We start from the raw sequence: 26,136 nt of genomic DNA on the forward strand, positions 1-26,136 counted from the left end.
ATTAAACGAATGAACAATGAAAAGCTGTGGACACACTGGTCGGAATGGGCAGGCGGAGCCACACAATGTTTACTATTTGAAAGACGGAGCTTAAAAAGTAATCTGACATTTTCTTTCACTCAATAGGCACCCATTGTCTGTGGGCACCAGCAGGTATACATTCGAGAACTTACGTCAGGCACTTGCCTATGGAATGTTGACACACACAGAAAAAAATAGACAAGCAATCAACTCCATGGGCCGTGAGAGGGATACTGGACTTTAACTCCTTGATTGGAGGCATTACCACTGCGGCGAGTTGGCCTGCAAGATGGATCAAAGGCTAGAAGTTATGATGTTTGCCTTTTAAAAGGTAAGCACTGTTCTCAATTGCAGAGTTTGCAACTTGCAGCTGCAGGTGACAGCATGGATTCATGGGTTCTGCCTCGGCTGCTGCTCGCTGCCTCCTGCCTCCTGGTGTCTGGCCTGGTAAGAAAATAATGTGTGGAGGACAGTCAGAAAAATCTGGGCCGTTGATACCATTTGCTAAAGAAAAATTGGTTTGCTTTCTGTTTTTTTTTTTTTTTTTTTTTTTTTTTTACGAATGTTGATGTGTTTGGAATGAGCGTTTCCTTTTGGCAAGCAGGGGCGGGCAGGTCTGAGGAGTCAGAGACATGGACGTAACGCTAGGTTTCTCTCTGTGTCATTGGTATGTGACAAGTTTTCTGCTGATGAGATGGGAAACGGGAAAATCATTCCATTTTTATCGCTGAATGACATCAGATTGCTGGCCCAGGAGGTGAGGCGAGATTGGCGTGAATGGTGCCTGTCAGGGCACAGGACATGCTTAGGAAGGCAGGCAACATGGGATTTCCCAGCCGCTCCCTCATGAAGTGAGACCGGGCCTCTGAGTGACAGACAGTTTGTACCACCACCCAGCCGGAGGGTATACGTGAGGTTCCCAATGCCTGGGCAGCCTCTAGCTGTCCTTTAAAACGACAGTCATTATCATATGCTAATGTTCCGTGAACAGCCACGGTAGTGCTGAGAACAAGAGAAGCCATTGGGACAGCCTTCAAACTGCCATCGGGACAAAAGGCACAGGTTGTTCGGTGGAAACGCTTGCATGCGTGTGTCTGTGTGGCTGAAGCCTGTTACCGTCAGTGAGGACGGTCATGGTCCAATGTGCTCATGCCCACTCTCTCCAAAGGCTCCACGTGAATCTAGAACGTAGACACAGAACCTGCTTTTACACAAAATTGTTCCTTACATCTGGGTGACATTTTGTTATAGTTTAAAAAGTGCTTTCATGTGACATCATGTAAGCCTCACAATGCTCTGCAGAGCAGTGTGACTGGGTTTGACCGAGTGTTAGGAAGGGGAGCTGAGCTGCCTTCCTCGTAGCTGGTGGCATCAGAACTATAACCTAGATGTGCCATCTGCTGGCCCCCTGAGCTTTTTATAGCCCACCCTAGACACTCCCCAGGGCTACCTGATTTTCCCACCGATGTAGTCTAGGTTTCATTGGGTTGCTTCTGTCTTCAGAAGTGTGTTTGTTTGTAATAACAATGCTATCTACACCCATAGGCTTTTAAAAAAACAAACAAAAACGTTTGGTATTGTCTTTGAAGGCAGGGTCTTGAGTAAAATAGAAAAGTAAACCATGATTAATGAGGTCTTCAATAACATTTATTTTTAAAGGATTGTTATACATTATAATAATATTTCAACGTTGGGAATACATTTTTAGGGTTTCCAAACACAACTCCATGAATTCTTTGGAAATGTATGATAAAAGTGAACACATTTCAGGGCTGGAGTCCTATGTTCTGCCTTCTCTTCAATCTGTGAAGTTGGTTTCTAGTTTCTTTCATATACCAGGAAGTTTAAATTTTTTTTTTTTTTTTTTTTACTGATTTCAGAGAGGAAGGAAGAGGGAGAGAGAAAAAGAAACATCAATGATGAGACAAGATCGGGCGCGTTCAGGGTGGTATAGCCGTAGACGAGAAACATCAATGATGAAAGAGAATCATTGATCAGCTGCCTCCTGTATGCCCCACACTGGGGATGGAGCCGGCAACCCAGGCATGTGCCCTGACTGGGAATCGAACCGTGACCTCCTGGTTCGTAGGTTGACGCTCAACCACTAAGCCACTCCGGCCAGGCAGGAAGTTTTATTTTTTTTTTATATGAAATGGGAAGATGCTTTGGTCAGAAAGTCATCTTAGACTCCAATTTAACTGTCTTAGATAAATGTCAGAAAGTAATTCATAGTATTAATGCAGGGGTCTTCAAACTACGGCCCGCGGGCCACATGCAGCCCCCAGGGGAGTCTGATCCTGCCCGCCAGGTTTTTTGGGCAGTGAGCGCAGCCAAGGTGTTACAGTAGGAATTAGTAGTTCATATAGTCCGGCCCTCCAGCTCTCTGAGGGACTGTGATCTGGCCCCCACTTTAAAAAGTTTGAAGACCCCTGTATTAATGGAACCCCTTCTTCCCCCCTTCGCCCCCCTCCCCCAAATGGCTAGATATAAATTGGAACCCAGAAGACCATTAAATCATGGGCATCATAATAATATCTTCTTTTATGTGTTTATTTCCCAGCCAACTCCAGAACATTTTGGTGAGTGTGTTTTGAGATTTGCTCTAAGTTACATGAAAAGGAAGTTAGGTATATAATAGAACAGCAGAACAGAAGAACTTGGGACACATTTAATGCTAAGTGCTTGCATAATTGCATTGAACTTTGATCAAATACTGCCTTCTCTTGATTCATTGAGGAGCATTTTATTTCCTGATCCAGGGTTCTACGTACCCAGCAGAAAAACAAGATGGAGGAGTAGGAAAGGTCAAACACAGTGCCTGACACACAGACATCCATAAATGCTTGCTCTTATTAATTTAGCTATTTTGTGTCAGATCAGATGAACATTCTATTCAGCTGTACACTGAGATATTTGGCCATGTTATTCACCCCTTTGCAATTTAAAAGATAAATTTAAATTTAAGTTAGGGATTTTGCTTGAGAGTTCCAAGATACTCTATTGCAAAGAATATACATATATGGGTAGACGGAACTGGTTTGACCAATTTTAAATATTTGCTTTCTATTTCATCAATTCTGCTACTTAGTCTTCCAAATTGAGTTTAATATTATATGAAGTAAAGAATTTCCTATTCTTGAAGTCATTAGGGATTCAAGGGACAAAAGCATAAATGCAAAAGCTCCATAGCCTTAAGCCTGGTTCATGAGAAGTTCTCAACCAACCAACCAACCAACCAATCAACCAATCAATGTATATGTATTAATTCAGAAACAAGTAATCACTCATCTGATTAGAATCTTGCTCACTTCTAATCCAATAATTGATAAAGATTTCTTCTTTTAGAAACATAACATTCAATGTGTTTTTCTTTATTTCAGTTAAAGATGTAGATGGTGGAATTGACCAGGATATATTTGATATTAATGAAGGTTTGTGGATTTTTTTTTTACACCTTTTATTAACTGAGGAGTTTGAACACATTTGCTAACACGAATTTCTATCTTTCCTCTTAGCTTTGGGTCTGGATCTTTTTGAGGGAGACATCAAACTGGACAGGGTGAGTTGAGACAATGCAAGGAAGACTCTTCTATTAACCACTGGAAGCTAAGAAACATAGTATCCAATATTTTCATTATTGGAACAATATTTTCATGTTTTTAATAGAACCTCACTGATCCAATGTAGTTGAAGCAAAGCTAAACTAAACTTCTACATCTTCAGGGAATCAGGCTTTTTGCCATAAGAGTTGGGTTTTGTGACTTCTATCCTGACAGCTAACAGTCGTGTTGCCAAGTAGAGGTCCTCCCAGACTTTGCACAGAATCTCCCCTCTCAGTGAAGTCCTTACTACACCTTCACAGGCTGCCATTGAATAAGTGAAAACTCCAGGAGTCTCCTTTGCTTCTTCCCTTTCCCCACCACCCAATCTTCAGCAAGTTCTGTCATTGTTATCTCCAATCTATAACTCAAAGAATCCACTTTTCTCCTAACTTGTCCTTCTATTTCAAATATTGCCCCTTTCTAAGGGGAAAACTCAATGACACCATTTCACTTCCTGGCTTGAAACTTCAATAGCTTCCTATTGCATTCAGCATAATGTCCAAGTTTACCCATAGTCTTCAAGACCTCACATAATTTAACTCCTGCCTTGTTCTCCTCTCATTTATCCTCTTCTCCCCTCCCCTCCCTGTCCTCCTCCCTTATCTCATTTCTTTTCTGGCCTAACTCATTAGGCTTCGGCCTCAAATCATCCTCAAAACATACCAAGCATATTCCCCTGTCAGAACCAGGGCGAGCACTGGTTCCTCTTCCCAAGGTTCCTTTTAATTTTGGCTTCTTCTTATCATTCCTGTTCCACCTTAAATGTCCTCCTTTCAAAGACTTCTGGCCTGACCTCTTATTAACATACTCCCCTACCCATTTACTTTTATCTACACTCTCCCCGCCCCCCCTTAAAAAAAATGTCCTCCACTACAATTAAATGCAGCCTGTTTCATCTTAATGTGTTTCCTTACCTTCTACTTGTCTCTTTCACTAGATATTAGTTCCTTGAAGGTGAAGACCTTGGCAGTTTTGTTACCAGCGAACCCCTATTCCCTAGAACGGTGTTCATTCTGTTGACTGGATGATGGCATGGGCGAAATTAGTTCTTTACTATAAAAATTTCAAGTTGTTTAAAAATTTTAAAAATGTTGCCCCAGTTCATGTAACTTTTTCTGACTCTAAGATCAAGATTATTGAGGTTTTGCTATCACTTCCTTTTTGTATATTTGTAATCCTATATAATAAAGAGGTAATATGCAAATTGACCCTCATGCCATCATAAGATAGCTGCACCCACAGCATAGGTGGGGTTCCTGTATTGAGCTGTAATGAGCAATCAGCAGAAACCTGAGTCTGTGTGGGCTGGGGCAGGAGACCTGAGGCTACGCCCCCCACCTTGTGGGGCTTAATGGGGGAACCTCAGGTTCCCCTTCCCGATGCTGGGCCAGGGTACCTGAGGGTGCACTGAGGGACCTAAGGCTGTGTCCCTTGCTCGGCACCAGACTGGGGGACTTGAAGCTGTGCCCCCCACCCAGTGGGTCTTGATGGGGGACCTGAGCCAGCATCCTCTGCCTGGCACTGGGCTGGAGGACTTCAGGCTGCGCCAGGGGTAAGACTGACTGGGTCTGGATTTCACCCAAGGGGGGTGGGTCCAGCTGGGTCTGGGACTGCATGATTTTGAGGTGCACATGGGTGGGTAGAAACTTGACTCTGGGTCCCACAGTGTGCCCCAGACTCTGACAGGAGGAAGATTTTCATATACATTTTACTAATTTCATTTCATCTCTGACACAATATTAAAATATTTCCTCTAATGAATTCCCTTTTAATGTGCATGAATTTTGTGTACCAGGCCACTAGTCTCTTGTATAGGAAACTAGTCTACCAATATTTATAGTTCATTTTATAACAATCATTATTTACACAGTTTTGCATGATTTCTTCTTCAACTCTATAAACAAAATTAGTGATAGAAATTTCCTCCTAGAAACTTTGTTCTAATATGATAAAAGCAGAGGTACATACACAGGCACATGTGCATACACACAGTTTGTTTTAGCTGGTTGGGGAAGTTTAAAACCTCATTTACTGCTAGATTAAATATTTATTGCTTTGTAAACTTTTGCCTGATTCATTTAATTACCTTTTTCATATTTATGTTTTACAGGTGCAAGATAGAAATTCCATCATTGGAGAAAACTATAGATGGCCTCATACCATTCCATATGTTCTAGAAGATAGCTTGGGTTAGTACCCTGTTTCCCCGAAAATAAGACAGTGTCTTATATTAATTTTTGCTCCCAAAGATGCGCTAGGTCTTATTTTCAGGGGATGTCTTATTTTTCCATGAAGAAGAATACGGTACACATTTATTGTTAAATGAAAATAAAGGGAATTTATTACCTGTATACGGTACGGTAGTACGGTAGTTGTCAACACAAACCAGACAAACTGTGAATCCTACAGTATCAAGAATTTACTCATTTATTCAATGACAATCATGTCATCATCTTCTGGAACATCATCATAGCAATCCAATTCCTGAATTTCCTGGTGAATTTCTTGTGACTCCATTTCTTTCAGAATCAGTAGACCAAATCTCTCATGTTTAGCCTAGGGGGGGCCTTATTTTCGGGGGATGCCTTATATTTCACTCAGAAGGAAACCTGTAAGTAGGTCTTATTTTCAGAGGATGTCTTGTTTTCGGGGAAACACGGTATACACCCTGGAGTGTCCATAACTGTTATATGTTCCTGAAAGAATGTGATTACAGTATTTCTAAGAGCATGTAATTGTGTTTTTTGATGGTTTTTTGTTTGCTGCTTTCTGTAGGTATGTAAAGTTACTTAGAAAAATAAGCAAAGTGGACAATAAAAAGAGCCTAAGTGATTTTGTCTGAAATATTGGTTGAGCTTTGGACAATAAAGGAATTAATTTAACCAACATTCCAGGGACACGAAGATTAGGGAGCTAGTGTTTATTGTGAAGCTGTGGTTTCCCATATGTTCAGATTCTCATATGAGTAAAAAACAAAACAACCAAACAAATAAAACTCTAGGAACTGGCAATGCTTTACCAATGTTTCGTTTTGCCAAGTCAGGTGCTTAAACAAGAACCCACTATCTTTTATCACCCTCCTTTCATAAAAGAAATAGTGTTTTAATTGTAAAAAGTCAGAAAAATCTAATTCAAAACCAAGGATAGCTTTTAAAAAATATATATATTTTATTGATTTTTTTACAAAGAGGAAGGGAGATAGTTAGAAACATTGATGAGAGAGAAGCATCGATCAGCTGCCTCCTGCACACTCCCCATTGCCTCTAAATGTCTTCGATGTATCCATTCTTGTCTAACCTTACGTAGAGAATCTTGGCTCAAAAACTCTTCAGTTGTTCCCTAATTATTTCCCATAGTCTCCCAGCTGATCTCCCTCCCAACCAAGGTACATGTCCTTGACCAGAATCGAACCTGGGACCCTTCAGTCCACAGGCCAATGTTCTCTCCACTGAGCCAAACCGGTTAGGGCAAGAGTAGCTTTTCTATAGAAGAAATTTAATTATAATGGGCCACTCTAAAACATGGTCTTTATTTTACTTTTTAATATATTTTTATTGATTTCAGAGATAAAGGGAGAAAGATAGAGAGATAGAAAATTCAATGATGAGAGAGAATCATTGATTGACTGCCTCCTGCATGCCCCACATTGGGTACCGAACCCAAAACCCAGGCATGAGCCCTGACTGGGAATCGAACCATCACCTCTTGGTTCGTAAGTCGACACTCAATCACTGAGTCATGCCAACAGGGCCGATCCTCATTTTGTGTATGGACGAGTGAAAATGATATCAGTTTAGAAACTGCTGTTTGGAAGTTTTACCTTAGAGATTATGCATTTCAGTGGATATTCAGATAAACCCAAAACTAATTACAATAGAATGGAATAGTCATATGATTAGTCATATGTTAAAAGAGCTATGTGAGCCATTTCCATCTAAATGCATGAACATTAGGGAACAGCTGTCACTGAACAGCAGGGGTGAGTGAAGGTTGTGCAAGTTGTACACCATTTATGGGTGCTGGGGAGGAGGGACAAGTGAGATGGAAATTGAGTTTGCATTCTGTTCCTCAAGAGACATTCATTTCTTTGCGTGAAGTGCTTTTCACCCACCACAATGACACTTATAGCATTTCCCTGGTGAGATCCCTCTAGGGAAGGGTGCCCTAGGCCCATGTGCAAAGGCATGGGGAAGGGAAAAACAGCCACCCTTAGCTGGGATGCATACAGGAAGGAAGGAGATAGTGAGGGTGAACAGGGAGGCAGGATCTGGATTGGGAATGTCTATACTGATGGTAATGTGGAACCACCAAAAGTTTTTGTGGAAAAAGATTGTTACCCCTTTGAGACAGTATAGAAATGTATTATTTTAAAAATATATATTTTATTGATTTTTTTACAAAGAGGAAGAGAGAGGGATAGAGGGCTAGAAACATCGATGAGAGAGAAACACCGATCAGCTGCCTCCTGCACACCCCCTACTGGGGATGTGCCCGCAACCAAGGTGCATGCACTTGACCAGAAACGAACCTGGGACCCTTAAGTCTGCAGATCGATGCTCTATCCATTGAGCCAAACTGGTTTCGGCTAGAAATGTATTATTGATAGGGCAATAAGAAAGGAGGAAGATCAGGTGGGAGACTATAGAAGATAATTAGGGAACAACCAAAGAGTTTTTGAGCCAAGATTCTCTAAGTAAGGGTAGACAAGAATCAATACATCTAAGACATTTAGGAGGCAATTTTTAGGTTTAGTGATTGACAGCAAGAGGTCAAAAAGGTAGGCCCAGGTAAAGGGATGCTAGTGCCCAGGAATCATAGCACCTTTAACAAGAATAAGAAATATGTCTTAAAGTGGGTGGGTGGGATAGAAAAGTGTGGTGTAAATTAGTCTCTGGAATGCAGAATTTGAAGTGCATTAGGCTCTCTGTGGTAGAGATATTATGGAAAGTGTTGGTGGGTAGCCTGGTCACTCAGAGAGAGAAATATTTGGGAGTTATTTGGATGTAGGAAAAGGTTGAAACGTGGGCATGAATGACTATCTTTGATGGTGCCTTGCATGTAACAGGTACTCCACAGATAGTGGATCTGATTGAATACCAGAAGATGGTATTGAGTGAGATGTCCAAAGGTGAAATTCAACCTGGGGAGCAACTTTTAGGAACTGGTATACATAGAAATATGGGGTGAAATAAGGGGCCTGAAGAGTAATCAAATACTTGCATTATAATATGGCAGTATTATTGTCCATATTTTTCTCCAACGTCATTTTGTTTTAATGTTGATGAAATGTCATAGGGTTTTAACTCACGTTTATATGAATGAGCTACGTATTTTTGTTTTCTTCCCTCAGAAATGAATGCTAAGGGAGTTATCCTCAACGCATTTGAACGCTATCGCTTAAAAACATGCATTGACTTCAAGCCTTGGACTGGAGAAGCGAACTTCATATCAGTGTTCAAGGGCAGTGGGTACGTGAGGAGTGTTCTCTGAGGGTGTTAATGAGAACTGTGTGGCTGGGACAGGATATCACAGCAATTGCCCGAGGCCTTGATCTTGAGGGAGGGTGGAGTTTCCTTCCCTATTTGTTGAAGAATTAAAGACAGCTGGATCTAGTTTTTCTAGCCATAAAATAATATTTTCATACATGCAAGCCATCTGCCAATCTTTTTTTTTTTTTAATATAAGGAGAGTGGGATTGCATGGCATTCATCTCACAACTTTGTAAACTTCAGCTCCTCTTCAAGTAAAACATGAGTGTGTGTGTGTGTGTGTGTGTGTATTTAAATCTATTTTTACCTAATGACTCTTACTCCCTGAGTTAAGAAGGTGACAGTGCTATTAGCTTGGAGCGCAGCAATTCTGGGTGGTTGCTGTTCAGCATAGCAAGGACCATCAGCATAGCAAGGACCATCCGAAACACTTGGACATCTGGGGGGAACACTGTTCCTAGCTCACCAGGGTTAGGAGAGAAGGGACTCGTGTGCAGGTCCCTCCATGGTGAAGGATCCCTGTGGGTAACTGAGCAGATTAGCAACTAGGCATCTTGACCTGAGACCTCCACCTGCATCGTTATAACACCTTCTCTCCTTCCTCCTGTAATCTCTCCTGTAAGCTGCTGGTCTTCGATAGGAAACAAGCGCGTTGGGAACCAAAGTCTCTCCATTGGGGAAAACTGTGACAGAATAGCAACCATTCAACACGAGTTCCTCCACGCCCTGGGCTTCTGGCACGAGCAGTCGCGTTCTGACCGGGACGACTACGTCAACATAATTTGGGACAGAATTCAGACAGGTATATTCCTCTTGTTTTCTTACTTTTTTTATTTCGTTAAGGACTGAATCTAAGCATTGTGCCCTCTCCTGCCATCTGTGCCCACCTTACACACTGGGAAAACGCTGATGTTTTGATGTCAGTTCATTTAGCTCTAACTCAGTGAGTTGAAGTGGATGAAGGTTGTTGGGGCATAGCCATACCCCTTCATACATTTGAGCTGGACATGATCTTAGAAGCTAATGTTTCCTGAATCACGTGTTAGGGAGCCCTGCTCACCAACATGCTCACGGGTGTTGAGTGGAAAGGGATCCGCGGTCACATGAGTCTGGGAAATCCTAGGTTAAAAGAAATGAAACCATCATGTACACGGCTGTGCTGTTCCGAGTCTTTGTTAGATGAACGTGAAGTATAAATCTCTGAGGCAGGAGCTTTTCCTAAAGCGGCATAATTCCGGGTCTTTTTGTGTTTTCTTTTTGTGGAGTGTTTGGACTTACGGATCCACGGAACCCCCATTGGGGAACAGTGCAGTAGTTGGACAGCCTGAACGCCTGTGACTTTGTGTTCCAGCACTGGAAGGTTTCACACCAGGTCCGGCCAGAGCTCAGGCTCTCCACATTTCCCCACCGTGACAGCTGCCACCTGCCCTGCCTCTGAGAATAGCATCGAGGCTGTGTGGGGCACTGTGAAGTCTGCTCTGTACCGAGGCCTATGACATCATAATCTTTTTTTTCTTAAAGATATTTTTATTGATTTCAAAGAGAGAGAAGGAGAGAAAGATAGAAACATCTATGATGAGAGAGAATCATTGATCAGCTGCTTCCTGTATGCCCCCTACTGGGGATCGAGCCTACAACCCGGGCATGTGCTCTGACCGGGAATCGAACCGTGACCTCCCGGTTCATAGGTCGATGGTCAACCATTAAGCCACACTGACCTGGCTGACATCATAATCTTTTTAAAAAAATATATACTTTATTGATTTTTTTACCGAGCGGAAGGGAGAGGGACAGAGAGTTAGAAACATCAATGAGAGAGAAACATCGATCAGCTGCCTCCTGCACACCCCCTATTGGGATGTTCCCACAACCAAGGTACATGCCCTTGACCAGAATCGAACCTGGGACCTTTTAGTCCACAGGCCAATGCTCTATCCACTGAGCCAAACCAATTAAGGCTGACATCATAATCTTAACACCACAGCTCCTGCTCCTTCCCACGCCCTCTCCCCGTGTCCCGATCTCAACTTGGTAAGGCCAGCAGAGACGAAAGGATTTCTACAGCAAGAGCAGTGCTTGCCTTTACTCCATAGCCTCATACTTTAGGGTGCCTGGCGTCTCGTTGTTGGCAAAAACTTCTGTCTAGATTTGAAAACATATGTATGTGCTTTGGACAACAGACCTACCTCATGGTGTCCACAAAACCATTTGGTTTCAAGTTGCAATCAGTTGCCCATAGGTCATGCTAAGCAGCTTGGTACCTTCTCTAAATGTATTCATTTAAAAAATAGCCTCACAGCCGAAACCGGTTTGGCTCAGTGAAATAGGGGTGTCGAACTCAATCAGAGAAGGGGCCAAAATCTAAAATCCAGCCTAAATCGTGGGCCGAATGGTTTACTGAACAGTCATAAACTGACAATGTCATAAACTGACAGCGGAGTGCAGTGATGACAGCGCAGTGCGGGCCACATTGCAAGGCCTGGCGGGCTGGATTTGGCCTGCCGGCCTTGTGTTTGACACATGTGGAGAGTGTCGGCTTGCGGACTGAAAGGTCCCGGGTTCGATTCCGGTCAAAGGCATGTATCTTGGTTGCGGGCATATCCCCAGTAGGGGGTGTGCAAGAGACAGCTGATCGATGACTCTCTCATCGATGTTTCTAACTCTCTATCCCTCTCTCTTCCTCCCTCTAAAAAATCAATAAAATATATTTTTAAAAAATAATAAAAAATAAAAAATAGCCTCACATATCCCAGGAACCACAAAACCCCTGACTATGGGAATCCATTATATATGCATTATAATTCCCAGGTCCCATCCCACCGCACCTCCCACATCGTCTTCCTTTCACCTCCACCCGCTGTGGACGCCCCGCCCTCCCCTGGCCACCTGCCATGAACCTGCCTGTTCCCACAGCACCTTCTAGAACCCTCCTTTCCCTGTGCAGGTCTCAGAACTATGCGCCCAATGCTAACAGCTAACTTTGGGCTGTAATGAAAGCTTAGATATGTTCAGCGCGATGGCTGGTACCCCAATTCTAAGCCTGAACACTGCATTCTGAGACAGGCTGCATGGAACTCCCCTGAAATGATGTAGAGCAGTTATAGCAAAGGTTGCAGTGAGTTTATTACAGTCTCCGTTCCGACACTAGCAGCGTTCAGAGTAAAATAAATGGAATTCTGTGGCCATCAAGTAATTTAAACATTTTTTTAAATTTACCCTTCAGGCAAAGAGAACAATTTTAACATCTATGATGACCAAGTCTCGGACACTCTGAACGTCCCCTATGACTACACGTCAGTCATGCACTACAGCAAAACCGCCTTCAGAAACGGAACAGAACCCACAATCGTAACGAGGATCCCGGACTTCATGGATGTGATCGGCCAGCGGATGGACTTTAGCGACTCTGACCTCCTCAAGCTGAACCGGCTGTACAACTGCTGTATGTGACCGGCTCTGCGGTGACCTCTTCTCTCTCTGCTCCACAGAGGGGATTACGTTCGGTGCCATTTTGCTGAGCATTACTGAGCTCTCTGAAATGATCAAAGCTTGACTTTATTTTTTAAAGCACCCAAACCCCAACCTACCATGTGGAGGCCGCACTTTGCTTCTCACGCCGTCTGGCTTTCAGGTGCAAAGATACATCATGTCTTGCAGGAACACGTCCCACGCAGGTTTCTGAGTGGTCACGAATGCACACGTGGCCCAGTCTGATCTTCCAAACCCTTTTCAGCCCAAATGAGGCGCATCCATCCTCTAAACGGGACCAGAGGATGCGGGTGCCGGCTTGGTGATCTGAATAGGACAGGAGTGTAGACGTGGGTGCTGAGTCAGACGGTTCCACGAAAAGACTTGGGCCAGGCGGTGGATGCAGATCCGCGGAGCTGCGCCTGTCTTGGTCATGAGACATCCCGGAGTCTGCGAGCCCCCACCACCCAGAACCGGGAGGCGCCACCTTTGTTTGTTTGTTTATTCATTTATTTTATTTTTAAATGTATTTTTATTGATTTTTCAGAGAGGAAGGGAGAGGGAGAGAGAGTTAGAAACACCAATGATGAGAGAGAATCACCGGTGGCCTGCCTCTGCATGCCCCGCTGGCGATCGAGCATGCAGCCCGCGCATGTGCCGTTGACTGGAAGGGAACCCCGGACCCTTCCGTCCGCAGGCTGACGCTCTATCCACTGAGCCAAACCAGCTAGGCTTACGCTCTCTTTCTATTACTTAGATGATCATGATGTGTGAGTATCAATAATTGTTCTCTGCTTTTGTAGCCTCTTCCTTGAGCTTCATGGACTCGTGCAATTTCGAGCTGGAAAATGTGTGCGGTATGATCCAGGGCTCAGGCGACAGTGCGGACTGGCAGCGGCTGTCCCAGGTGCCCAGCGGGCCAGAGAACGACCACTCCAACATGGGCCAGTGCGCAGGTACCGGAGGGAGGCGTCTAGGCTCACGCCCATGGCGCTTCTAGCCTTGCCCTTGGCCAGGAGAGACTGGGGCCTGCTCTCTCTAACTCCTCTCTGCATTACTCACGACAGCCACAGGCTGCCGCCGGGGATCAGATCTGTGCCACAAGGACACAGCTAACTCTCTGCTTGTGGTCTGAGCTGGCTTTACTTCCCGAGTCTGAGCTGGGCTCTGCGAAGCCTGTTACCCCCTCTTCTAGACACCCATGCAGGGGAGGTAGTCTCTCCTGGAGGACCCCATCTTTGGAGTGAGCTGTTTCCTCCAAGCTTGCAGGACGCAAGTGACTTGCTAGGGAGCGGCACTGGGCCGTGGAGTGGTCAGCGTCAGGATTTCAGCTGGCCGTGACTGCATGCTGCCATTACAAAAATACTTGAAGGTAGAGAGTACAATTTATTTAATTTTATTCTCATAAGTATATTTTTCTATTATAATTTTCTTTTGATTTAAGTGGGCTTTTTTTGTTTGTTTTTGTTTTGTTTTTGTTTTTGCCACAAGTACCAATTTTTCATTTATTTGCTCATTTCTGTCAGCAAATAGGTGACAGTACACTTCACAGCCCAGAGGCACTGCCTGCAGCTCAGCTGGTCTAGGCGGGAGTGGGCCTCCAAGCGCGAGAGGCTTCCCCGTTTCCGGGTGGGTGGGTTGGGGAGAGGCAGGTGTTTTTTAAGGGTACAAACTTGCATGAGTAGTTAGTAAGCCCTAGAGCTCTAATGTGCAGCACAATGAATATGGACAACAATGTTGTATTATCACCATCAAGCTTGGTAAAAGGCTAGAACTGAATTATTCCAAAAGGAGGGAAGAGAAGAGAGAGAGAGAGAGAGGGAGGGAGAGAGAGAGAGAGAAAGAGAGAGAGAGAGAGAGAGAGAGAGAGAGAGAGAGAGAGAGAGAGAGATAATAGGACTGGAAGGTGACACATTTTTCCGTTTTTGAAAGTTAGCCTCTATAGATGGATGCCTGATACTGTCTCTCTTATAAACTCCCTGCCCCTGGAACCGTATGTCAGTGCCCTGTACCCTGTGGGCAGTGAAGGGAACTTGGGAGCCACAGATAGGCTTCCTGGACCCAGCAGCTGCTCTCTCTCACGCCTGCTGTTTCCCTTGTCCCAGGCGCTGGCTTCTTCATGCACTTCAACAGCAGCGCTGTGAGCACGGGGGCCATGGCGGTGCTGGAGAGCAGGACCCTGTACCCGAAGCGCGGGTTTCAGTGCCTGCAGTTCTATTTATACAACAGCGGGAGCGGCAGCGACCAGCTGAACATTTACATCCGCGAGTATTCCGCAGGCTCCGAGAACGGAACGGTGACCCTGGTGGAAGAAATAAAAGGTACTGTGCCCACATCCTCTCTGTGTGGGTCAGAGAGAGGCAGTCTAAACTCTGTTCGGTGCACCACCTACAAGAGGGCAGGGCTCGGGGTCATTGCTTTTCAGCTTAGCAGCTGCTCCTGTGGGGCCATGCTGTGGGAAGGAAGCTACGTCCAGGGTCCTCTGCGCTGCGGTGTGACTCACCTAAGAAACCGTAGCTCAGTCTCCGGCATGTAGGTGGCCAGTTCTTGGCCAGGATGGAAGCCAGCTTTGGCAACATGGGAAGCGTCCCCAGCTGGTGTGGCTGAGCTGTGGCATGGACGAGGGAGGAGCTGGCCTCGGCAGGATGGGACCTGTCCCTGAATGCAGCTGGGTGCCTCTCCTGCGTCTCACTGGGCTTTGTCCTCGAACCTGGGGCTTTGGCTGTTTCACTTCTTACCACTTCAGACTGGAAAGGGGACTCTTCCTCTAGTTCCTAGCTTACAAACAAGTCCCGCTGAAGGGATCTGATGTTTAGGGCTTGGCTAATTGAACTTCTGGGGTAATCCCTCTGTGGAGTGAGGGCCATGCCATGTGGGCGCCCACTGTCATTTCAATCATGGCTAGAGGGGGCATGCCAATCCCCTCTGAAAGCCTAGAGTTGGGAAGGGTTTCCTGTGGGGCTGGCAACGGCGTGACTGTCTGCCCACATGGTGGCCTCCTGGTTTGAATGAATTGAGTAAAACCTACTGTAAAATCGATCCATAGTATGCTATAGGTCTTTCTCCCCCCTCCCCCATTAACTAGGAAAAAACCATCTGAAAACAATGATGGTTTCCCTGTGAGCACCCACAGTGAGAGTCTCAATCTCACTTCACATATACACATAGCACACACTGTACACATACCTTATATGCAAGTATATATAATACAATACACAGCACATATATAAGACACAGATATGCCTTTCCATTAGCAATCTGTGCTATTCTCACTGATACACAATAGCACAGAAGGTACTTAAAAACTTGTTCACGAGTCCAGAATTTATTAATTTTTAAAATATATTTTTATTGTCGTCTAGTAGCCCCGCGCACCAATTCGTGCGCCAGTAGCTCTCTGCCACCCTCCTGTAGCTCCTCTCCGTGCCCCCTCACTGCTTGCTGCCCTGCTCTGTCCTGTAGCTCTCCGCCACTCACTTGTAGTTTGCTGCCCCACCCTCCTCCTGATCCATGATCCGGTTGTTATGTGGTCAGTTGCTATGCCTCAGGGTGTAACGGATAATTAGCATACTCCTCTCTTATTACATAGGATAGTATTATAGATATCTTCCATTTTACCTCCCAGCCCCTCCCGACACCTTCCCCAGGTCTTCACTACCCTGTTGCCTGTGTCCATGGCTATGCATATGAGTATAAAAGTTCTCCGGTTGATCTCTTCTAGGAGTGCAGAATTTAAACAGATAGTACTATAATAAAGTGGAAGCTCTCGTGAAAGGCTTTTGCTCAATCTAGAGTCCATCCATGGACAATGGCATTTTCTGTAATCTGGTTATTTCTAAGTTATTTTCAAGCAATTGTGTTTTCTCATTAAGTGCCAATATATTTAAATCTCAAATTGTTGTGTTAATTATGAGTCTCACATCAATTGAGCTGTTCTCTCCCTGAGGGCTTCTGAAAAAAAAAAAAAATGTGAATAGACTCTTTCTTATCTGGGGATGTGATACGGAAAAATAAGACAGGACAGCCTAGCCATGCAGCCAGCCAGGGGTGGGGACACAGTGGCGGGGAGTGCAGTTGGGGAGAGAGGAGACGGTATGAAAATAGATAAATATTTATAATGTTGAGTCACTGGTCTGATTAAGGAGTAAACTGTAGGATGTGGGCTTTGTAGCTTTTGGTGGGGTACTGTTTAACACTGATGAAAAGGTGGTTGGAAATGGTCCATTTAAAGGCAGAGGCAGAGTATAAGTACATTAAAGGAGGTTTTGACTGGGTGTCACAGGCATCCTGGGTACACGTGTAGACTATTGGGCTTGTGTGGCCGTTTAATGAACATAGAATTAACACAGAATGAAAGGTCACCCCTACATAGGGCGTGGAGTACTCATGAGTTTGATGCTGTTGTTGGCTCACCCATCTCTGGGAAAGGGTAACCTATCTGAGAAACAACTAGATAAACATACGAATGTTATAGAGAGGAGTCCGACCCCACAGAAATATGTGGAAGTGAAAGGACAGGGGCTGGAGGAGTGGGGAAGCCAGACCTCAGACCTGTGGAAATCGGTGGTCCTAGGACAAGCGTTCGTCCACCAAGGCTAGAACTCTCATGGTCCACGGTCCTGTGTCTTCTTTGCAATAATAATGTGTGTTTTGCAGATATACCCATGGGGAGCTGGCAACTTTACCACGTACCGCTGAAAGTAGCCAACAAATTCAGAGTGCTGTTTGGAGGGGTCAGAGGTGCTGGTGCATCCCTGGGTGGCCTGTCCATCGACGACATCAATCTCTCGGAAACGCGGTGCCCTCATCATATCTGGCGCATCAGGAACTTCACACAGTTGATGGGCAGCCTCGATGGAGCCCTCTATAGCCCTCCGTTTTACTCTCCTAAAGGTTATGCCTTCCAGATCTCCTTGACCCTAAGCAATCCGACGAACGCAGGGATATATTTCCACTTGATCTCTGGAGCCAATGATGATCAATTAGAGTGGCCCTGTCCTTGGCAACAAGCCACGATGACACTCCTGGACCAGAACCCTGACATTCGACAGCGTATGTCCAACCAGCGGAGTGTGACTACAGACCCGCTGCTGACTGATGGTTCGTGGCTCCTTTTCTTTATTGCACTCACACGGTCCTTACTCGTGGAGGGATGGGTGGCTTGGGAATGACTGCACAGCCTGGCACCGAGGGGTTCTGAGCCCAGGTTCAGGAGCAGAGGGGGAAAGGGGAAGAGTTTCTGCAGCTGTGGACAGTCTCCGGGGCAGGAGAGCATCAGGATTGTCAGCAGGGAAGCGGCAGACAGAGACGATACTGACTGCATTCCTGGGACTGGATGGCCATTCCTGAATTCCCAGTGTTGGGCCAGGAATGCTGGTTTTAGAGTCTGACATGCCTGCATGGAAATCCAAGGTTTGCTTCTCATCGGCTAAGAGAATAGATCTTGAGGAATAACCTCTTGGGGTGTATGTAGTGTCTCAGCAGTGACAGGGGGCAGTGACAACAACCACAGAGATTAGTTATGAGAATCACTCCAGATCGAGCACTGCAGTTTGGGGAAAGGCCCAGAATGAAGAGGCGCCCAGCTGCTGAGTTCTCCTACTCCGGGCTACCCTGATATTGCCACTGGGGGCGCCCAAGCCAAGGCAGCTCTTGTAAGGGGGGTGGTTTTTGTTCAGAACGCAGAGGAGCAGATGCTGTGGAGTGTCGGGAATCGGGGAGCGGATTACACCTTTTTATGGAGTTCTGGAGGACTTGCCAATGGGGGCATTTCCCCCATCTTTCAGTCTCAAAAGGAGCAGAATCCAGAAGGCTATCACATTTCTTCATTGTTTTTTTAATATCCTTGATGGAGGATATGTTTTTATTGATTTTAGAGAGAGGAGAGAGAGAGAGAGAGAGAGAGAGAGAGAGAGAGAGAGAGAGAGAGAGAGAGAAACATTGATGTGAGTGAGAAACATTGCTCTGTTGCCTCCGTAAGTACCTCGACTGGGATCAAACTCGCAAACTTAGATATGTGCCTTCACTGAGAATCGATCACCCACCTTTTGGTGCATGGGATGATGCTCCAACCACCGAGCCATGTGGCCAGGGTACAATGACCACATTTCTCATTTTAATAACCCATTGCCACCTTGGAACCCAATAAAAGGACACGTGGAATTATGGCCAGGTGAATATTATTGCCAGACCTGAACTCTACACACGAAAATAATGGACTTATGTGACATAGGGGGGGAAAATAACATCCACAAAAGGCTGTAAGGATGTGATGTTCAGAATTTCTTTCCTTTTTTTAAAAAAACACATTCCTCCCTGAATGACGGTGACAATGGCTCCGGGTTGGGTGGTTGCCACCTGTCCCCAGGGCACTGCTCTCTCTCTCTCTCTCTCTCTCTCTCTCTCTCTCTCTCTCTCTCTCTCTCTCTCGCTTCTACTCCTGAGGACTCAGCTGGTAGGTGAGCCAGTCAGTTAAGATAAGTCACTCTGCGCTGATATTGAACACTCCATCAGCAGCAAATTGGTTTAACTCAGTCAGCAGGATGATCTACACTCAGAAGGTCATGAGCAATGACTGTCCCGGGCAGTGGGTCTCTGTGCTGGCCCATCAGTGCAGATCTGACTCCCCACCTGGGACACTTCCTGTACCCTGCACCCGGGAGGGACCCAGAGCGTGGTCCTCCCTACCGGCAGCCTCATTTCCTCAGGGCAGGGAAATGGCCAGCGACTTGCAGGGACGCATCCCAGGTCCATGGCGTCATGTAGTCACTGGGGGCTCCATCCTAGTTGGGTTTCACGTTGCCTGTTTCCTACCACCGAGAGCCGAGCGGACGCTGAATGCAGGCCCTGCATTCGAATTGCTTTTGCAGACGATGGGAGCTATGTCTGGGACAGGCCTTCCAAAGTGGGGCAAGAGGCCCTTTTCCCGAACGGAACTCAGTTTAGAAGAGGTAAGGGCTCGGGAACCAGTGCCTTCATCACCCACGAGCGGCTGAAGAGCAGAGACTTCATCAAGGGAGACGATGTTTACATCCTGCTGACCGTGGAAGGTATGGAGATAGCATGGTGCTACCCAAGCTACTTGTGCCATTGCTGTATCTACTGTGGTCTGGCAGATTCTATTTTTAGGCGTATTAACTAGGGATGTGGGAGGAAATGGGCCTGGGTGGAAATCTTATTCTTTTATTTTATTATTTTTTTGGTATGAATCATTAACAATATGAAACTAATTGAAAGGGAGGGTTCCAGGGTAAAGATTTTAATTAGCACTACATGGAATAATAGTAAAAAAAAACTTTTAGCTGGGAAACTTTAGAAATAAGTTAAAGTGTGTGTGTGTTGGGGGGTAGGATCTGGGAGGAGGAGAGGGGTAAAGGGCGGTGGGTGGGAGATATCTGTAATACTATCGACAATAAAAAAAATATTTTTAAAAAAGGTAAGTTAAAGTATAGCCATTATACCCTAGAACTATAGTCTAGGATTCCAGAAATAAAAATGTCACACAAGCACATGAAGTTAAATTTATTCTTATTATATATTTTTTCAAATATATTTTATTAATTTTTTTTTTTTTTTACAGAGAGGAAAGGAGAAGGAGAGGGATAGAGAGTTAGAAACTTCCATCAGCTGCCTCCTGCACACTCCCCACTGGGGATGTGCCCGCAATAAGGCACATGCCCTTGACCAGAATCGAACCCAGACCCTTCAGTCCATAGTCCGACGCTCTATCCATTGAGCCAAACCGGTCCCGGCAGCAGTGCCTTTCCTTTATGGACAGACTCCCCCCCACGCTTCCTCACCAGCTCCCCTTGTCTCCTCATCAGCTCCTTGGGCTTCTGTAGGAATTCAGCTTCCCCAAGTAACTCAGCTGATCTCAAGTAACAGGAGGCCTCTGGCCTCTCAGAACGCCTCTTATTCTTAGGTTAACAGCCACCATGCCCTGAGCCCTTGGCGTTCAGCAAGCCCAGGACCCGGCAAATACGGGGTTCGGATGTAGCCCCCAGGCGGGCCCCGCTTTCTCTTTTATTAGATTTAAGCTGCCTCTGTGTAGTTCACTGTCTCAGGCTGTTGCTGGACTCTGCTGCATGATGACCTGCATCTCTCACCAGCCTGAAAGCCGATCATCTATTCTGAAATTTAGAAGTCAAATACTTGTGAAAGCAAAACCTGATTTCCACCCCTGCTCTCCGCCCTTAGACATATCCCACCTGAATACCACAGCCCCGCAGCCGGTCCCCACCAACAGCACCCCCACCGCCAGCACCTCCACCACCGGCACCTCCACCGCTGGCACCCCCACAGCCAGCACCCCCACCGCCAGCACTTCCACCACCGCCGGCACCCCCACCGCCAGCACTCCCACCGCCAGCACCCCCACCGCCAGCACCCCCACCGCTGGCCTCTGCGTGAACTTCGCCTGTGAGAACGACGGTGTCTGCACCATCTGGAATGGCAAAGCTGAGTGCAGGTGAGGGGTCCCTGGGCCAGACCTCCCCCCTTTTCTGTCTGAAATCCTGTCGTTCCCGCTCTGTACGAGTGAATACTGATACCTCCCATGAGTGAAATCAGCTCATTCCCATCTCAGAACCAGCCATAGGATATTTATTTCTTGCTCTTTATTTGGGACTTTGGATAGTCACAAGAACAATAAAATTACTTATGAAAAAATAGCACACGAGCCTGGCCAGTGTGGCTCAGTGGTTGAGTATCAACCTAGGAACCAAAAGGTCACAGTTTGATTCCCAGTCAGGGCACACACCTGGCTTGTGGGCTTGCTCTCCAGTAGGGGGCGAGCAGGAGGCAGCTGGTAGATGATTTTTCTGTCTCTCTAACCCTCTCTTCCTCCCTCTCTCTCTCTCTCTCTCTTAAAAAAAAAAAAAAAAAAAAAAATCAATAAGAAACAGCACATTATGTTCTCATTGTCTGAAAAAGTCCTCAAGAGCGACATATCTGAAGTCCCCACAATAGTCTGAAGTGGTCAGTGTAACTGCCCTGTTAAGTAGGTGGAGATACTTAAGTTTTGGGAAGAGCTTGGCCAGGGTGTAGAGCTGGGAGGTGAGGGACGAGGACCCTGAGAACTAAATTTTCTCATTCCCCACGCTCCCTTCCTCCTCGGAGCTGCTGTTCTGAGAAGTCATGGCTTCTGATCGTGTCGCCACCTGGCCCATGGTGCCAACTGGCCCGTGGTGCTGGTCCGACCCCCTCTAGTCCGGAGTGAAATGTCCCCACGGTCAAGGACCTGGACGTTGACACACACCTTTCATGGCGAAGATGCTCAGATTTATTTATTTATTTATTTTTTTATTTCAGAGAGGAAGAGAGAGGGAGAGAGGGAGAGAGAAACATCAATGACGAGAGAGAATCATCGATCGGCTGCCTGCACGCCCTACACTGGGGATGAGCCCACAACCCGGGCCTGTGCCCTGACCGAGAATCGAACCGTGACCTCCTGGTTCCTAAGGCCATGCTCGTCCACGGAGTCACGCCCGCCAGGCAGCAGATGCCTGATTTAAATGCCAGCTCCTAACAGAGCTTGCTCTGGCCGCGCAGGTGCCCGTCGGGGGACGACTGGTGGTACATGGGGGCGCGGTGTGAAAAGAGGGGCTCCACGCGCGACACCATCGTCATCGCGGCGTCTTCCACGGCCGCCGTGTTCGGGGTGATGCTGGTGGTCACCCTGCTCAGTGTCTACTGCACCCGGAGGTGCTACCGCCAGAAGACGGGCCCCAGCACGGTCGAAGTTCCTGTGGAAAACGTGAGTCGGGTCTGAGATTTGGTGACTCAAACCTAGGAATGAACTCGTATGAGGAAGAAGGGAGACTTTTAAAAAATATTTTTATTGATTTTTTACAGAGAGAAAGGGAGAGGGATAAAGAGCTAGAAACGTCGATGAGAGAGAAACATCGACCAGCTGCCTCTTGCACACCCCCTACCCGGGATGTGCCCGCAACCAACGTACATGCCCTTGACCGGAATCGAACCTGGGACCTTTCAGTCCGCAGGCCGATGCTCTACCACTGAACCAAACAGGCTTCGGCTACTTTTTAAAATAGACTTTAAAAATGCTTCTCTTCCTTCCCCGTGCTGGGGACCACTGCTTGGGACCATGTGTTTTGGTGGCCTTCACAATGAATCAACGGCTCTCTCTCTCTCTCTCTCTCTCTCTCTCTCTCTCTCTCTCTCTCTTTAAAAAATTATTTATTTTAAATTTTTTATTGTTGAAAGTGTTCCTTATGTCTCCCTTCCCCCACCCTCATTGACCTCTCCCAGCACCCCCAACCCCGCCCCCCAGGCCCTCACCCTTCATTGTCTGTGTCCACAGGCTATGCTTCTATGAATGCACGTCCTTGGGTTGATCTCTAACCCTCCCCTCCCCGCCTTCCCCCTGAGGTTGGACGGTCTGTCTGATGCTTTTGTGTCTCTGCATCTGTTTTTGAATCACCGGTTCTTAAACTGGGGTCCGAGGAGGCTCTGGGGGGAGTTGGTTATCTTCCTGGGATTGGGTCCCTGCTGACGGGCAGAGCCACCCTGCCCGAGCTCCCACCTCCGGGACAGAGGGTGGCCTGGAGGTTTTCGTGGGAAACACCTGTGCGTGATGGCGGGGCTCAGGCTGCGGGGAGGGGGTGCAGGCGCATCTGGGGCCCTCCTGTGAGAGAAGGCTCCCGCTCCGGCTTCACTTGCAGTCACACCTGTCTGGCCAGTTCCCATGTGGAGGGCTGAAGTCTGGCCTCAGACTTGCCACCCCCCCAGGCTCAGCTGGTTGCTGGAAAGCAGGCTCAGGTGGACACTGGCGGGCGGGAGCACTTGGGCCAGAGAGGGCAGCTGGGCTGAGGGCGGGCGGTTGGGCTGGATGTGGTCACCGCGATGAGTGATTAGTGGCCGGAACCGTGAGCCAAGGTGTTTCCTGGGTCGTGTCCCGGAGAATGAGCTCCTCAGACAGAGGATTTAAGTAAAAGTTTATTGCAAGCAGATTCAGGCTCCCTGCAGGGGAGGGGCCCCAAGAACGGGCTGCCTGGGAGAGCCTGGGAGGCCGGGATATGTATTTGCTGTACCTGCTCTGTGCTACCTGATGAGCGTCCTCAATTGTTCTTGCCCAGCAGTGTTTCTGAGTGTGCTTTCCCTGCTCCCGTCTGAACGGTCCCTGTTCCTGGGTGTGCTTTCCCTGCTCCCGTGCTGAACTTTCTGTGTTTCTATGCGTTCGTACACCTGGCTGCTGCAGGCCCGCCTTGTTTCCCCACGCCTCCCGCCTGAGTCCAGAAACACATTATTATTTCCTCGTGGTTGGTCCCTGTGGTCAGGCTGCTCCAGCAGCCGTGTCTGCCCTGCCTCTGTTTCCCCTGGACCCTGCGCTGTCTGCCTGCTTTTCAAGTTAACCCTCTCAGCAGCTGAGGGCTCAGCCCCCCTCAATCTCTGCAGCTGGGATGGCCCCTTAGGTGTGTCCTGAATGGAGGCCAGGGAGGTGCTCACAGCGTCAGTAGCCATTGGATGGGAGCTGTCCCCCAAGAAAAGGGAAACATTGACGAAACTGGTTTGGCTCAATGGATAGAGCGTCGGCTTGGGGACTGAAAGGTCCTGGGTTCGATTCTGGTCAAGAGCATATACCTTGGTTGCGGGCATATCCCCAGTAGGGGGTGTGCAAGAGGCAGCTGATCGATGACTCTCTCTCATCGGTGTTTCTAACTCTCTCTCTCCCTTCCTCTCTGTGAAAAATCAATAAAAATATATTTAAAAAAAAAAGAAAAAGAAAAGGGAAACATTGGGCAAGGGGGTTTGGGAGTAGCACATGTCCTACATGGGAGCCTTCGTGTTAAAGGGCAGGACGACGGGGCCCCAAAACCCACTGTGTATCCCAGTAATAGAGAGCACAGTTTCACATGCAGATTTCTATTCTCACTCACAAAATAGCACCAAAAAAATTGGCATAAGATCTGAACATCACCTAAAACTGAAGCTTTAAAAAATTTCCAGTTCCATTTCATTCAAAATAGTCTCTGAAAATGACTAGTACGTGAAACTAAAGAAAAACATGCCCCATTAGGGTACCTATGAAAATAAAACATTGCATGTAACAAAATTAAGAGTATATTTTCTTAAAAATGAGTATCCAAGACCTAATATATTTTTAGGTTATAATATTTTTTTTATTATTTTTTTTTAAAAAATATATATATATTTAAATATATTTTATTGATTTTTACAGAGAGGAAGGGAGAGGGATAGAGAGCTAGAAACATCGGCATGTACCTTGGTGGTGGGCAAATCCCCAGTAGGAGGTGTGCAGGAGTTTCTAACTCTCTGTCCTTCTCCCTTCCTCTCTGTAAAAAAAAATCAATAAAGTATATATATATATTTTAAATGGGACCACTGGATGGGTTCCACTGGAAGAGCAGCTTTTAAGGTTAGAGGTTAAGTCATCGTTGTTCCTTCCCCGCCAGGAGCATGCGTTTTGAAGATGAGCGCACCGAGGCGGCCTTCTGGCCAACGCAGCCCAAGAGGACTCTGTGTCGCGGATTCCACCTCACGCACCTTGCCACCCCCTCCTCCTTCTAAAAACGGACCCGCTCCGTGAATTGCGACATGCCCTGGAGTAAACCGTTCTTGTGGCAAATGGCACGTTAGTGGAATGTTGTTTGTGCTTTTGTTCTTAAAGGAGGGGAAGCAAGGAAAATAAACGTGAAAAATGAAGGCGGGGAGCACTCAGGCTCCTCCAGAGGCATCGTATTGTCTCCAAGGAGCCAGCAGCTAGGGAGCTGGCCGGGTTTCTCACCCACTCCTGGGCTGGCCCTGGTCTCACAGGGAGGCCTAGACACCCCCGTGGAGCCTTGGCCTTGCTGTGCTGTCCTGTCTCCTTAGGTTAAGGTGACCAGATGTCCTGCTTTTGGCAAGATAGTCCCGATTTTTAACAATTTGTCCTGCGTCCCGCTGGACTGAAACGCCACAGGACGCGGGACAAATTGTTAAAAACTGGGACTGTCCCGCCCAAAGCGGGACGTCTGGTCACCTTACCTTAGGGGGGCAGTGGGACAGCTCCGTGCTCTCTGGGGACACGTGTCCCTCTCTCCCAGACTGTCCACCCTCTTGCTTTCTCACGTAGATCCTGGGGTCTCTGGGTTTGGGTTAGAATTTGTTTGAACCTACAACTACAATCAACGAGGAAACATGAAACTCAAAGGCTTGGGTCTCCATAGCCCTCACCCTCTTAAACGTTATTCAGGGCCCCAGAGAGCTTCTGCTTATGAGCGTGACGTTTATGGACAACTTACTTTGGAATTCAAACTAGGAACATTTTTATTTTTATTATTATTTTTATTTTTTTCAAACCAGAAACATTTAAACCCGCATTTTTATTACTCATTTAATAAAACATTCCCGTGTATGGAAGCATACATCACATTTTTAATGGAAAAAAAAAAGTGTATTTTCCTAGACGAAGACACTCTAGCAAAAAGAGAGACCTTTTAAAGTTTTTTGGTTGCAAATTTCTAATGTCTGATGTAATAGAAAATAGCTGACTTCTCATATATATATGTCTCATTCCAGTCAGTCTGTTCTAATAT

General features: G+C 46.5%; 1 protein-coding gene across 2 annotated transcripts; it reads left to right on the top strand.

Annotated features, from left to right (window-relative positions):
* Nucleotides 1–181: 181 nt before the first annotated feature.
* Nucleotides 182–25,218, top strand: MEP1B (meprin A subunit beta). Of its 2 annotated transcripts, XM_084888709.1 has the most exons (15): nucleotides 182–468; nucleotides 2,582–2,600; nucleotides 3,402–3,452; nucleotides 3,537–3,580; nucleotides 5,734–5,812; nucleotides 8,974–9,091; nucleotides 9,736–9,914; nucleotides 12,336–12,554; nucleotides 13,384–13,536; nucleotides 14,686–14,901; nucleotides 17,237–17,680; nucleotides 19,450–19,629; nucleotides 20,777–21,047; nucleotides 22,130–22,334; nucleotides 25,015–25,218. In XM_084888709.1, exons 1-15 carry the CDS (start codon nucleotides 406–408, stop codon nucleotides 25,027–25,029), a joined length of 2,256 nt encoding a protein of 751 aa, XP_084744835.1. In that variant the 5' UTR covers nucleotides 182–405; the 3' UTR covers nucleotides 25,030–25,218. The 2 variants fall into 2 exon arrangements, with proteins under 2 accessions (XP_084744835.1, XP_084744834.1); XM_084888708.1 differs by lacking the exon at nucleotides 2,582–2,600 and having other exon boundaries at nucleotides 182–352.
* The last annotated feature ends 918 nt before the right edge of the window (nucleotides 25,219–26,136 follow it).

The sequence above is a fragment of the Pipistrellus hanaki genome, assembly GCF_964339955.1.
Source record: "Pipistrellus hanaki genome assembly, chromosome: 6".
Classification (NCBI taxonomy): domain Eukaryota; kingdom Metazoa; phylum Chordata; class Mammalia; order Chiroptera; family Vespertilionidae; genus Pipistrellus; species Pipistrellus hanaki.

Coding starts and splice junctions, on each gene's coding strand:
- MEP1B (XM_084888709.1), top strand. CDS start 406: ATGGATTCATGGGTTCTGCCTCGGCTGCTGCTCGCTGCCTCCTGCCTC. Junction 9,092..9,735: donor TCAGTGTTCAAGGGCAGTGG/GTACGTGAGGAG, acceptor CTCTCCTGTAAG/CTGCTGGTCTTCGATAGGAA. Junction 17,681..19,449: donor AGACCCGCTGCTGACTGATG/GTTCGTGGCTCC, acceptor TTGCTTTTGCAG/ACGATGGGAGCTATGTCTGG.